Source organism: Dermochelys coriacea, chromosome 15 (assembly GCF_009764565.3).
Source record: "Dermochelys coriacea isolate rDerCor1 chromosome 15, rDerCor1.pri.v4, whole genome shotgun sequence".
Lineage (NCBI taxonomy): Eukaryota > Metazoa > Chordata > Testudines > Dermochelyidae > Dermochelys > Dermochelys coriacea.
Genome location: NC_050082.1, coordinates 5,456,188 through 5,469,944, shown reverse-complemented (window position 1 = coordinate 5,469,944; position 13,757 = coordinate 5,456,188). Strand labels below are relative to the sequence as shown.

General features: G+C 48.5%; 1 protein-coding gene across 2 annotated transcripts in view; it reads right to left on the bottom strand.

Moving 5' to 3' along the window:
* SCARF2 (scavenger receptor class F member 2) overlaps positions 1-13,757 on the bottom strand; it is a 94,494-nt gene that overhangs the window by 51,081 nt on the left and 29,656 nt on the right. For both annotated transcript variants that reach the window (XM_038372683.2, XM_038372684.2), the window contains exon 7: positions 2,175-2,278. In XM_038372683.2, coding sequence (XP_038228611.1) covers positions 2,175-2,278 — 104 coding nt within the window. The remainder of the gene's footprint in view (positions 1-2,174; positions 2,279-13,757) is intronic.

Genomic DNA, 13,757 nt, shown 5'->3' with positions numbered 1-13,757 from the left:
ACCTCACTTTGTGTGGACCCTGCTGGGGAGGAAGGAGAATGAAAGTGGAGCCAGCCTGGAGCCAGTTCCACTCTTGGCTCCCAAGGGGCCTTTCCAGTTGCAGAGAAGAGCCGGAGAGCAGCAATTCTCCAGTCATGGCCCTTACATTGGGGCTGGGGCTATGCAGAAAGAGAGGAATCTCCCAGCAACTGGTGCAGGGGAGGCAGAATGTATCTCAACCCCTCGGGCTAGCAGATCCCTGACACTCTGTGCGTAATGGTGCACTGCTCCTGCTCCAGCACTTCTCTCTGCCAGTGTTCAGACTGGGTTCTGATCCTGCTCAACCCAGGGCCATCTTGATCTCTTGTCCCAGGGTTGCTTGCAAGGCAGCTCAGCCAGGCTTCTTGGTCACTACCCTTTGCAGCATGGCATCTCTCATCATTCTCTGGGGGTCCCCGTGCCTGAGCAAAAGTGAGATCTAGAGCCTTCCGGCCCAGCAGGGCTCAGTCCAACTGTGGCTTCTTTCAGGCTCCAAAAGGACTCCCATATGGGGCTTGAGGAAGACAGAAAAGCAGATCAGAGCAGGGAGCTGGAGCCAGAGGGCCCAGGTGACCAAAATGAGGATTCTCCAGCTTCCCCTCCCGCCCCTCCCTGTGCAAGGAACTGCTCTGTGCAAATTCCAGATGGGATGGTCTGTGCAACCACTGGGCCGAACGGAGTCCCCAGCGGGAGACAGCAAATAGAGCTGCTATCTCCATGGTGCAGGAGAGGGGTATATGAATTGCCAGGCTGAGCTGCACTTGGTATTCACTTCTGATCACCCCTTCACTAGACAATTAAATAGGGTTTAAAGCTGATTTGTAACAGGCAGGTCAGGTGACACAATTCTGCCAGCCAGCCAGACACAGACATGGCGCAGTCAGCATCATGCCCACTAGTTGTGGATCAAAGCAGGGCTCACCGCATCGGGTCCACACCTGCACTGACCACTCGGCAGCATGTCCCATAGCTCCGCTGTTAAACACATGTCAGTAAAACACCACTTCCTTGCCTTGCGAGGACGAAACCCCATTGGTCTGAGTTCATGTTACAATACCACCAGAGTCTGGCATGATTGGTCATTTCAATCACAGCAGAGCCAGGGCTAGGACTGAGAGGTATTGAAGAGTTGTGTGTGTGGGAGGGAATAGAACTGGCTTAGCAGGAGGGCTGCAGGTCGGGATTGAGGGACATCAGCAGAGCTCTGTGCATGTCTGATAGTGTGCCCAGGATCAGAACAACAGAGAGCTGTGGCTTGAGATCTCTGGACAATGGTGGAACAACTGGGGAGAAGTTGCTGCAAAGCCAGGCTTAATCCATACTGTTCATACACAATGTAATTAGACTGTTCCCTACATGAAAACATCCTATTGCTATGGTCACTGCACGCACCCCAGCAGCCTGGGCTGATAACAACATCTTCACTGCTGCTGGTCCTAACAGAGTCGGACCATCAGTGGGAAAGCAAGTCTAACACACTAAATGCATTCAAGAATTTACCCTGCTGCCTTGTCCGCCTGATTGCAGATCCTGGATCAGGCTCAACAGGTGCCTCTCTGGCTCGACCAGAGCCTCAGCACCCAAGCACCAGCTTGTCCTGGTTTCCTCCCCACATGGTGACAGTGGGGCAGCGTTGCAAACATATAAATCACATGATGGAAGGGTGCCCAACCTGACATCTGGAGAGCGGCCTACAATGTCTAGCCTCCCTTGACACAGTGGCCATCCTCTGGTTATGGAACCCGGACGATGAGCCCTGACGTCTGCACAGGAGAGAGACTGAAGGCCCCGTACAAGAAGGGTGCCGGAGGTCAGGCTGTGGCTCTAAGATGCACATGCAGTGCTCATCTGGTGCTGGGAGAACCTACCTGATCCAAGCCAACCAGTGCGGGGGGAGAGAGGGGGCACTCTCCTGGATAGCAGATGTAGGAAGAATTGGGGAGCATCTCAATTATGTGTGGGGCAAGTGGGCCTGGCTCCTCTTAGCAACAGGATTGGGTGCAGTGGGTAAGGGGGGCTGGAGTGCCAGGGGAGAGAAGACCAGGATAGCTGAAAGCCCCATCCCCACAGCTCCTATTTTCTAGATAATATAGCAGAAAGGGGCCCTGCCCCCCTCCCCATCCAACTCCACACCCAGACGCAACTACTGCACTCACCCATGTGGCAGGCTCCAGTCAGGGGGTCACATGTGTCATCATGGCAGCTGCAGGACTTCGCGCAGTTGACTCCATACTGACCAGCTGGGCATGTCAGGTTACAGCTGGAGAGAAGAGAGAGAGTCCCACATCAGCGGTTCTGAGCCCCCCACTGGGCTCCCCACAGCCCTCTCTGTGGATTCAGATCCCAGGGCCCCTGGAGCTGCAACACCTGCCCTGGATCTCCAACTGGGGGTGGAGCTGTGCTGGGAGGAAACTGTCATATTCTGGTGGCTCAAGCAACACGAGACATGTCCCAGGAGCCCCAGCCATTCCCCCACTCTCCATTCCAGGCTTGAGCTGCTGGCTGAAAGGGACAGAGGGAGGAGCTGTATAGTCACCACCGGCCAGACACACAAGCATCTGCCAGCAGCCTGGGGCAGGGGAGCAAAGGGCCACAGCCATGGAGGTTACAGATGGGAAAGCCCTGGTAACTTCTGTGGCATCCACCCTAGGGGCCAGTGAAGGAATGGCCCAGGGTAAATGAAGAATGGGGATACAGGCCTGGACTGAGATCCCAGCTCCTGCCACAATCGCCGGGATGGGCCAAGGCCATAGTCCACAACCCAACAGGCCTTAACATCTGGCATTTATCTGCCAGAAGCTGGGCTCTGGCCCCACACTTCCTATAGCAGTCCATGATGCCATCAGCACCCAGAGCACCCAAGGCTACCCATGCTGTCCCAGAAGCCAGGACACCATATGCCCTGGGAAGGAGCAGACACTTGAGGGCTGGAGCTGGGGCATTGGAAGGTAGATTCCATTGCCACTCCAGCCTGCAGCGACCATGTGCCTCCCTCTAGCGGGAGATGATGGGGCCCTCCTGGGCTAGGGCTCTCCTAGACCAGTCGCTGGTGCTGGAAGGGCAGAGTGGGCAATGAGCCAGAAATAAGAGAAAATGCATCACTCTGCAGGGCTTGGGGGTGCATGGTCACTCAGGGTGTTTCCCAATGCTTGGTCCTGCCTGTTTGCACTGGGATGCCATCATGTCCCGCAGGAGGCCAGGTTATGATGACCGGGGATCCTAGTTTTCCGTGATAAAAAAACCAAAATTCTCAGATAAAAAAAAAAAACATAAAAATCTGTTTTTCCATGATGAAAATGAAATGCTGAACATTACTTTTCCTAGCCACAATATATACAGTATCAGCTGAACACAATGTTTTATTGATATAGTTACAATTTTTAATCAAGTTTGAAGCCTACCAGTGCCACCAATCATTATAATAAAATAAAATTAATAGAATTGCAGTTTGTGTTTCTTCCGGATTCCAAATACTTCTACGTCTGTATTCTATGTTTTCAGAAATTTATTTTAAATGCACAAAAAATAAAGTGAAAATTGCTTTTATATTAACATAACTCACTTTCTGAGTTTGTCCTGGAGGATGAAGTGAAATTTGATATGCATTAAAACACGAACCCCCTATATGCCATTGAGTAACCTCTATACCCCGGAAACAGTTTATTGGAGTCTGTTTAACCATGTAAATTGAACGGGCATTCAAAAATCAATCACAAGAGGGGGAGGTTGTGCACATTGAATAAGTGACACTGGTACTTTCATTAAAATTTGGTTAATAGTTAATATATGTATTTATTTTTTCACAAAAGGTAGAAACTAAAGATTCTCTGTAAAAATGCAAATTCTTTGTTTTTCTGAGGCAAACAGATTTCTAGGATCCATGCTGATGATACAAAGTGTGCTCTGGGATTTGGCCTAAACTTTCCCTTTCTCACTCTCCTCTCTTACTATTATAGGCTGACCCTCTCAGAGCACCCTGTATGCCCCCACTGTGCCCTCAGCGATGGTACCTGCTGAGTGGTATCCTGCCCCGTAGGAACTCGCTGTTTAATCTCCCCTCACAAATCACCAGTTTTTTGGTTCTTCCTTGCTTTCTTCTGAGCTTCTTCCAGCCTTCAGGATTGTTTGGGTAACCAACTGCCAGAGTCTCACACAGCCAACCCCCACCGCATTGTGCAGCCCCAAATCACACGAGCCCTGTCTGCAACTCCCTGCTTGCTGCTTGCTGCTCCCACCCATGTGTTTCATGGGAGATTGTTCACATGTCTCCAGAACTAATCCCACTTTGTTATTCCTCTCCATTCTCGATGGTCCCACTGGGCTCCTCATCTCTCCTCACTGGGGTCTGAACAGCTCACAGTTTATTCATCCCCTGCAAATGTATGAATGTGCTGGTTACTGCCACTGCTGATTATGACCGAATGTGCTGAGAGAATGGAGCTCACGCAGATCCCTGCCTCACTCTATGCGTCACCAGCCCCCCAGCAGGGGGCATCACAGCTGAGTGATGTGCAGCTAAGGTAGGAGACCAGTAGATGTGGAGAAGGGGGTACAGGGGACTAGGGCCAAGGGGGGCACAGGGGGCTGGGATGTGGGGGACGCAGGGAGGTATGTGCAGGGGGCTGTGGAGGGAGGTGCAGCTGGTGCATGGGGGACAGACTCTAGGTGGGGGGCTGGCTGCCAGAGAGGGCAATCCTGGGGTAGAGGCATTCTGCCCTGGACAAGGCACCCTGTCTCTGCAGGGCAGACATATGAGCCAGTCCAGTGTTGGGGGTTCCTGGATGCTGGGGGAATAGTCCCTGCGGGGCTGGGAGGGACAGTCTAGGGAGGGGTTGGAGGGAAGTCCCCAGCTGGGCTCCCAGGCTCCACAGCTGCGCTTTCCAGACGCTCAGCCCAGCTGCGCCACAGACATTTGCCAGTGTTGAAACAAAAGGTACCGGATCAATCTGAATCGTAGTGCTGTCATAGAACAAACACGAAACATGATTTTTTTTGTAGATATACAGGTAGCATATATGTTGTGTGGATGTGGCCCACATAACACACAGAGACCTGCGTATGCAGCCCACAATGGAATAGGTTGAGAACCGCTGCTTCAGAGGAAAGAAATAGAAGACAACAAACCCAGATTACATTGCGGGGGTGGGGGGAGGCAGAATCCCTTCCTGGACCCTGCTGGTTGCCAGCTGAAACCCTGAAGCATGAGCTTTAGGAACATAATAAGGCATGTACTGGAAGCGAGCCCCAGGGCTGCTGAGCCATGCCCCCCACCATCACAAGCAACCCCATGATACAATCCCACTCATAAATTTGTCCAGGTCTCGCTTAAATCAAGTAAGATTTTTGCCCCACAACTTCTATTGGGGGCTGTTCCAGATCCTCACCTCTCTGATGGTGAGAAACCTTCTTCTAATTTCCAGCTTGAATTTGTCCCTGGCTGGTTTATCGCCGTTTGTTCTTGTGCCAACACTGTCCTTAACTTCAATAGCTCTTCTCTCCTCCTGGTGTTTATCCTCCTGACGTATTTACAGGGAGCAGTCAGGTCCCTTCTCAGCCTTCATTTTGCTAGGCTAAATAAAAACAAAGCTCTTCCAGTCTCCTCTCGTAACCCAGGCCCTCCACTCCCTTCATCATCCTAGTAGCTCTTCTCTGCACCTGTTCCAGTTTGAATTCATCATTCTTGAACACAGGTGACCAGAGATGTAAAGAGTATTTCAGGTGAGGTCTTACCAGTGCTTTGTACAATGGTATTAATACTTCCCTATCTCTGCTGGAAATGCCTCGCCTGATCCTTCATTGTGAATGTTCAGTTTCTGTATGTCCAAGTTCCTGGAGTGCTCACTAAAGCTCTGGGGTATTCAGGGAGCTGGGGCCACAACATGTGGGCTGGACCTAGGGCTCCTTGGCTGATAAAATCTGGTGGGGAGACCCAGTGTTGGCTTTATCATCTGTTGAGATGGCCAATGCCTCCCCTTAGTTCTGCCTCCAGCCATACAATTAAACATATAAGAAATCCCATTGAAGTCAATGGGACAAGTCAACCCATTCTCAGCATACTTCTGCCTTTGAACTTGGTTTGGTGATTGCTCAATTGGGGCCACAGTGAGGCCAAAGTGCCAGCTCCAATTAGCCATTCTGCTAATGGGATCCCAACCTCAACCTCCCTTGCTGCAATTTAAACCCATGGCTTCTTGTCCTAGAATCTCAGGGTTGGCAGGGACCTCAGAAGGCGTCACAATGCCTGAATTCAGTCCCTAGGCTCCTATACCATGAATGGGGAGAAGCAGGCGCCTCAGACTGCGAGTCACAAAAGCCAGCAGGCGAGGCAGAGAGCTGCCAAAACTAGTCAATGGGCGGGGTGTGTGCTAAGCCCTGCCCCGCACAGAGACTGGCGCCTAAGTATGGGCTGCCATGAAGTGCCTCCCACTATAGCAATCACAGCCAGGCCCCCTTTCCTGGAGGCAGGCGCCAAAGGCATTTCTGGGGAGAACGAGTTACTTCACACGGAGGGACCAGAGGAGGAGTGGTACCTAGTGGTTACAGAGGTTACCTGGGACTCCCCCCTCTCTCTGAGGGGAGAAAGGTCTCTCAGCTCTAGCCAGTGGGCCATGGGATAGGCTGATGTAGGTCTGCCCCCATCTTGCCTGTTGAAACTGTTTCACTCTATACTTAAACATTCACCAGACCAGAGAGCAAATGACTGTAGCCTGTTGGTTATGGCACCGTGTGGGAGTTGGGAGACCCCGGGTCTAGTCCCCCTGCTCCAAGGACTCTCTCATTATTTATACACAGTGGAACTGTTTCAACGGGCGAGGCTGAGGGAGCCCTGCAGTAACCTTAACGTCACCCTTTACCTATGTTTCTGCTTTTCAGTTCCAGGGGGATCGTGATAGTGGAACAGTCTCCAGCTGTTCTTCGGCTCGCTTCCCCTCTTGTAATTACTGGTATTTCTTTAATGTTAGTGTCAGCAGTAAATACAGGTTTACTCCTCACTGACATCACCGGGTGCCCTACAGAGAAATTCCCACATGCTGTTTGGGAAAGTTACCACAAAGTTTTCTATCCTGAGCAAAGTGAAGCCAAGTCCGTTTCTGAAGTTAATCTGTAAGCCGGGGCAATGAGTAACTTCTGACCAAAGTTATATTTAACCCATCTGCAGGGGTTTAAACTGCTGACAAAGCCTTCTGGATGGAATGGCTCTTATGGAGTCAGGGTGTTCGTTCAGCTACCAGAGTCCTCTATGTGACACAAGCGCACAGAACATCAGCTCGGCATAACTGGAAACACAGGTCTAAGATGCTTTTATAATTAGAAGGGCCTACACTCCGGGGGGTAATGTCAAAGAAAACCCAGCCCAGGAGGGTCAGATCCCAGGTGAGTCTGCACAGTGGCAAGAAAACTAGCTCTTCCCTCATAAACAGAGCATATGTTGGTGTGGAAGGGTCAGCAGCACTGAACTCCACCCAGCACATGATACCTCCCTGCTTTCCAGCCATCAGCATAGTGAAAGGTGAAAAAGGACCCAGCCGTCTCTGTGCACTAGAGGTGAAGGGGAAAATCTGGCTAAGCTGCTTTCACCCCATCACATGAAAGTGAGTGTAGCCTGGAACTATACAACTAGGAGAGACTTTTGTTCCTTGTGGCTTTATGACACAGACCAAGTCTCTGCAGTGTGTGCACACAAACCCCCTGGCTTGTGAACGCTGTGTCCCATGCCTCCCTGAGCAGCCTGCAGCTGTCTGAGTAAACTAGGGAGATGGGGCCCCCACAATGCGACTACACCAGGAGGAGCATGTCTGACTGAGCCCAACGCGCTTCCCTACAAGACTCTGGCAGCGTCACCAACTCTCATGTTGTTAACAGGATTGTCGTCATAGCTGGTGTTTTGCTAAAGCCCCAGCTTCTGTAGTCAGGTGATTATGGGAGACGCTCAGTTTCCACTTACAGAAAGCACACTTCTAGTATTTGGGGGTCAAGAAGAAAGCTAGGAAATGTGAATCCTCCAGGCTTAAGACCAGAAGATCAGAAGACAAATAAACAAACCAAAAGAATGTTTTAAAATCATCCAATTTTTAAGTCACTCTCATGATTTTGGGGCCTGGACCCTAGGGATGGGTGACACTGCAGGGGGCATTGGCACAAAACCACCACTGCTTTCCCCTTTCCTTCCACTGAAAAAAGAAGCAGCGGCAAAAGGCTGGACAGCACCGCTGAGTCAGCAAACATCTGGCACCTCGCAAAGCCCTCCCTGCCAGGAGCCATGTGTCAGACACGTGACTCTGGCCTTGACCTTCCGCAGCCAGGGTTGGAACCACATGGTGCAATTTGTAAAAGGGATGCTCCAGTGCCCCCTGCTGGACTCAGTCGGCCAATCACAGAGCTGCTTTCCAGCTCCCTAAGGAAGCCATCAAAGCCCTCCTTGGAAGCGTAAGCACAGCTCTCCCCCACTGCTAGCATGGTTTCCACAGGACACAAGGGAATGCAGGCCCCAGCAGGACATCTGGGAAGCCATGAGCATCTTAGCCCCAGCCCCAAGACCGGACCACACACCTCAAACATCAAGAGAATCAGAATTGCGAAGCTGCAGCATAGGTGTGCGTGCATGTGCACCCACTGATCTGTACCAGGCCTTCAGCAACTTCCCACCAGCCCCTATCCCCTACTTCAGGAGGAGACAATGGCCCACAAACCTCCACTGGGGTTGGAGGCAGTACATCAGCTTGCCCCTGATCTCTGGCAGCTGCCGTGATGACAAGGAGAGATTATTTCTATCCTGGCTTCTATTTCTCAGTTTAGTAGTAAATATCCCAATCTGATTGATAAGACCCTTGGAGGGAGACACATACACAACTCTGTTTAAAAAAGGTCTACAAGAGGCACTTAGCACTGGCGACCTGGCTGTCCAGAGTTAATCACAGCTGTGTGGTTTTGAGGAAGCAAAGCAAAGTGGTGAAGCAGACAGTGATTAGTCAGACAGCAAATTTCCCTCAAATTACCAGTTCCATCAATCACTGAAGGGGATTCTGGAAAATGAAGAGTTGAAACAAACAAGTGATTTCACTACAGGTGCTGCTGGAGATGCAGTGAGCTGGGTAAGCAAGACAAATGGTCACAACACTCATCTGTGCAGTACGTAAGGCTTACACATGAGACTGATCATTTGCTGTGAAAAACAAAATCTCTAGGAAAAGCGTTAAATTCTAACCTTGCCCCAGTTTTTTGCTTACTGGGTAGACAGCAGCCTGAGCGATAGAGTTGCACTGCACAACAGAACTCACTCAAGGGGGTGAGCACAAGACACGCAAGTCATTCACGCAGCTAGATTGAATGAAAAGCACTTCCTGGGCCAGTTTTAGCAGGGAAGGAGAGAACCTTTCCAGGATTCTTTTGGTTTCTCAGTTTGTTGTTTCTCCCCTTTGCCCCCTTTTCCAGTGGGAAAATGGAAAAAAGGAAGGCAAAGAAAGGGAAAAGCAGAGGGGGAAAAAGGGAGAGACAGTATGTTCACAATGGTGGCATGGGGTTGGGGGGTAAACAAAACTCTCAAAATAAATATTTCAAAACTGGAAATTTCAGATTACTTTTTTGAGTATCAAATTTCAAATAAGTAAAAACAAACCCACCCTTTTAAAAAAATTTGAAAAAAAAATTACCTCCAAATTTTTGAATTTTAGGTTCCACCCGGGTTGGACTTGCTCCAATCTAAAGCAAAATCAGCACTGGCTCTCCTGGCATAGATTCCAAGGCACCCATTGTGATCATCTAGTCTGACCTCCTGTATAATACAGGCCAGAGAATGTCTCCACAATAAGCCTAGAGCAAGGGTGACCAGATGTCCTGATTTTATAGGGACAGTCCTGATATTTGGGGCTTTTTCCTATTACCCTCCACCTCCATCCTGATTTTTCACACTTGCTATCTGGCGAGCCTATTTAGAGCAGATCTTTTAGAAAAACATCCAGTCTTGATTTAAAAATCATCAATAATGGAGACTCTACCATGACCTTGGTAAATTGTTCCAATGGGTTAAAATATATGCCTTATTTCCAGTCTGAATTTGTCTAGCTTCAGTTTCCAGCCATTGGATTGTGTTAGACTTTTAGCTGCTGGATTGAAGAGCCCATTATTAAATATTTGTTCCCCATGCAGGTAATTATAGACTGTGGTCAAGTCACCCCTTAACCTTCTCTTTGTTAAGCTAAATAGATTTTGCTCCTTGAGTCTATCACTATAAGGCAAGTTTCCTAATTGTTTAATCATTCCCCTGACCAAAAAAGGGGAAGAGCATCTTCACACACAAACTTGCCAAACTACTGAGCTGTTTTGTAAATTACTTTCAAAGGGGACAGGTGACAAAAGAGAGAGCTAAATGTTGGAGCAGCGGGAAGGGGACATGGAAAATTACAAGAGGCTCATAGGAACATCAAGAGGGGAATCAGTGAGGGAATCTTCTCAACATCATATATTTCTGCTATACAAAAATGCAAGTAGTATGGGGGATAACAGAAAGAACTAGACGTATGGGTACATAAGCTAATTATGACATAACTGGTGTCACAAAGACATGGTAGGATAAATCTCATAATTAGGATATTGGTATAGAGGGGTATAACTTCAAGAAGGACAGGCAAGGAAAAAGGGGGGTGGTACTGCATTATATGTCAAGAATATATACATATGTTCTGAGGTCCAGAAGGACGTGAGAGGAAGACCAGTTGACAGTATCTGGGTAAAGATAAAAGCGGGGAAACATTGGGGTGATGTCATGGGAGGGGTTAGCTCTAGACCCCCAAATCTGGAAGAAGAGGTGGATGAGGCATTTCTAGAACAAATAACAATATCCAAAACACAAGAACCTGGTAGTAATGGTGGACTTTAACTACCCAGATATCCATTTGAAAAGTAATATGGCAAAACATAACATTTCCAGTAAGTGCTTGGAATGCATTGGGGACAATATTTTAGAATATCTCAGAAAGTGGAGGACGTAACAAGGGGGACAGCCATTTTACACTTGATTCTGACCAACAGAGAGGAATTGGTTGCAAACATGAAGGTGATTCTAAGGAAAGGAAGGAGTGAGAGCAGCAGAATAAGAACAACGGACTTCAAAAAAGCCAATTAACAAACTCAGAGAACTGGTAGGTAAGGTCCAATGGGAAGAGAATCTATGGGATAAAGAAGTTTGGAAGAGCTGGCAGTTTCTCAAGGAGACAATACTAAAGGCAGAACTGCAAACTATCCCAATACAAAAGAAGGATAGGAAGAATAGTAAGAGGTCAATATGGCTCCATCACGAGCTCTTTAATAACCTGAAAATCTAAAAGGAATCCTACAAAAACTGGAACCATGGATGAATTGCAAAGGAGAAAAGAACAGCACAAGTATGTAGGGACAAAATCAGAAAGACAAAGACACAAAATGAGCGACACCTGCAAAGGACATAAAAGGTAAGAAGAAGGGGTTCTTTCATAGAATCATAGAATATCAGGGTTGGAAGGGACCTCAGGAGGTCATCTAGTCCAACCCCCTGCTCAGAGCTAACCCCCAACTAAATCATCCCAGCCAGGGCTTTGTCAAGCCTGACCTTAAAAACTTCTAAGGAAGGAGATTCCACCACCTCCCTAGGTAACGCATTCCGGTGCTTCACCACCCTCCTAGTGAAAAAGGTTTTCCTAATATCCAACTTAAACCTCCCCCAAAGCAACTTGAGACCAATACTCCTCATTCTGTCATCTGCTACCACTGAGAACAGTCTAGATCCATCCTCTTTGGAACCCCCTTTTGGGTAGTTGAAAGCAGCTATCAAATCCCCCCTCATTCTTCTTTTCCGCAGACTAAACAATCCCAGTTCCCTCAGACTCTCCTCATAAGTCATGTGTTCCAGTCCCCTAATCATTTTTGTTGCCCTCCGCTGGACATTTTCCAATTTTTTCAAATCCTTCTTGTAGTGTGGGGCCCAAAACTGGACACAGTACTCCAGATGAGGCCTCACCAATGTCAAATAGTGGGGAATGATCACGTCCCTCGATCTGCTGGCAATGCCCCTACTTATACAGCCCAAAATGCCATTGGCCTTCTTGGCAACAAGGGCACACTGTTGACTCAGATCCAGCTTCTTGTGCACTGTAACCCCTAGGTCCTTTTCTGCAGAACTGCTGCCTAGCCATTCGGTCCCTAGTCTGTAGCGGTGCATGGGATTCTTCCGTCCTAAGTGCAGGACTCTGCACTTGTCCTTGTTGAACCGCATCAGATTTCTTCTGGACCAATCCTCTAATTTGTCTAGGGCCCTCTGTATCCTATCCCTACCCTCCAGTGTATCTACCTCTCCTCCCAGTTTAGTGTCATCTGCAAACTTGCTGAGGGGGCAATCCACCCTATCCTCCAGATCATTACTGAAGATATTGAGCAAAACTGGCCCCAGGACCAACCCTTGGGGCACTCCACTTGATACCGGCTGCCAACTAGACATGGAGCCATTGATCACTACCCATTGAGCCTGACAATCTAGCCAGCTTTCTATCCACCTTATAGTCCATTCATCCAGCTCATACTTCTTTAACTTGCTGGCAAGAATACTGTGGGAGACCGTGTCAAAAGCTTTGCTAAAGTCAAAGAATAACACGTCCACTGCTTTCCCCTCATCCACAGAGCCAGTTATCTCATCATAGAAGGCAATTAGATTAATCAGGCATGACTTGCCCTTGGTGAATCCATGCTGACTGTTCCTGATCACTTTCCTCCCTTCTAAGTGCTTCAGAATTGATTCCTTGAGGACCTGCTCCATGATTTTTCCAGGGATTGACGTGAGGCTGACTGGCCTGTAGTTCCCAGGATCCTCCTTCTTCCCTTTTTTAAAGATGGGCACTACATTAGCCTTTTTCCAGTCGTCCAGGACTTCCCCCGATCGCCATGAGTTTTCAAAGGTAATGGCCAATGGCTCTGCAATCACATCCGCCAACTCCATTAGCACTCTCGGATGCAGCGCATCCGGCCCCATGGACTTGTGCTCGTCCAGCTTTTCTAAATAGTCCCAAACCATTTCTTTCTCCACAGAGGGCTGGTCACCTCCTCCCCATGCTGTGCTGCCCAGTGCAGTAGTCTGGGAGCTGACCTTGTTCGTGAAGACAGAGGCAAAAAAAGCATTGAGTGCATTAGCTTTTTCCACATCCTCTGTCACCAGGTTGCCTCCCTCATTCAGTAAGGGGCCCACACTTTCCTTGACTTTCTTCTTGTTGCTAACATACTTGAAGAAACCCTTCTTGTTACTCTTAACATCTCTTGCTAGCTGCAACTCCAAGTGTGATTTGGCCTTCCTGATTTCACTCCTGCATGCCTGAGCAATATTTTTATACTCTTCCCTGGTCATTTGTCCAATCTCCCACTTCTTGTAAGCTTCTTTTTTGTGTTTAAGATCAGCAAGGATTTCACTGCGAAGCCAAGCTGGTCGCCTGCCATATTTACTAGTCTTTCTACACATCGGGATGGTTTGTCCCTGTAACCTCAATAAGGATTCTTTAAAATACAGCCAGCTCTCCTGGACTTCTTTCTCCCTTTAAATACATTAGGAGCAGGAGAAAGACAAAAGGAAAGTGTAGGTCCTCTACATAGCAGGGAAGGAGAGCTAATAACTAATGACATGAAGACAGCTGAGGTGTTTAATACCTATTTTGCTTCAGTCTTCACTAAAAAGGTTAAAGGTCAACATATACCCCACATAATTAATATTAACAACAATATGT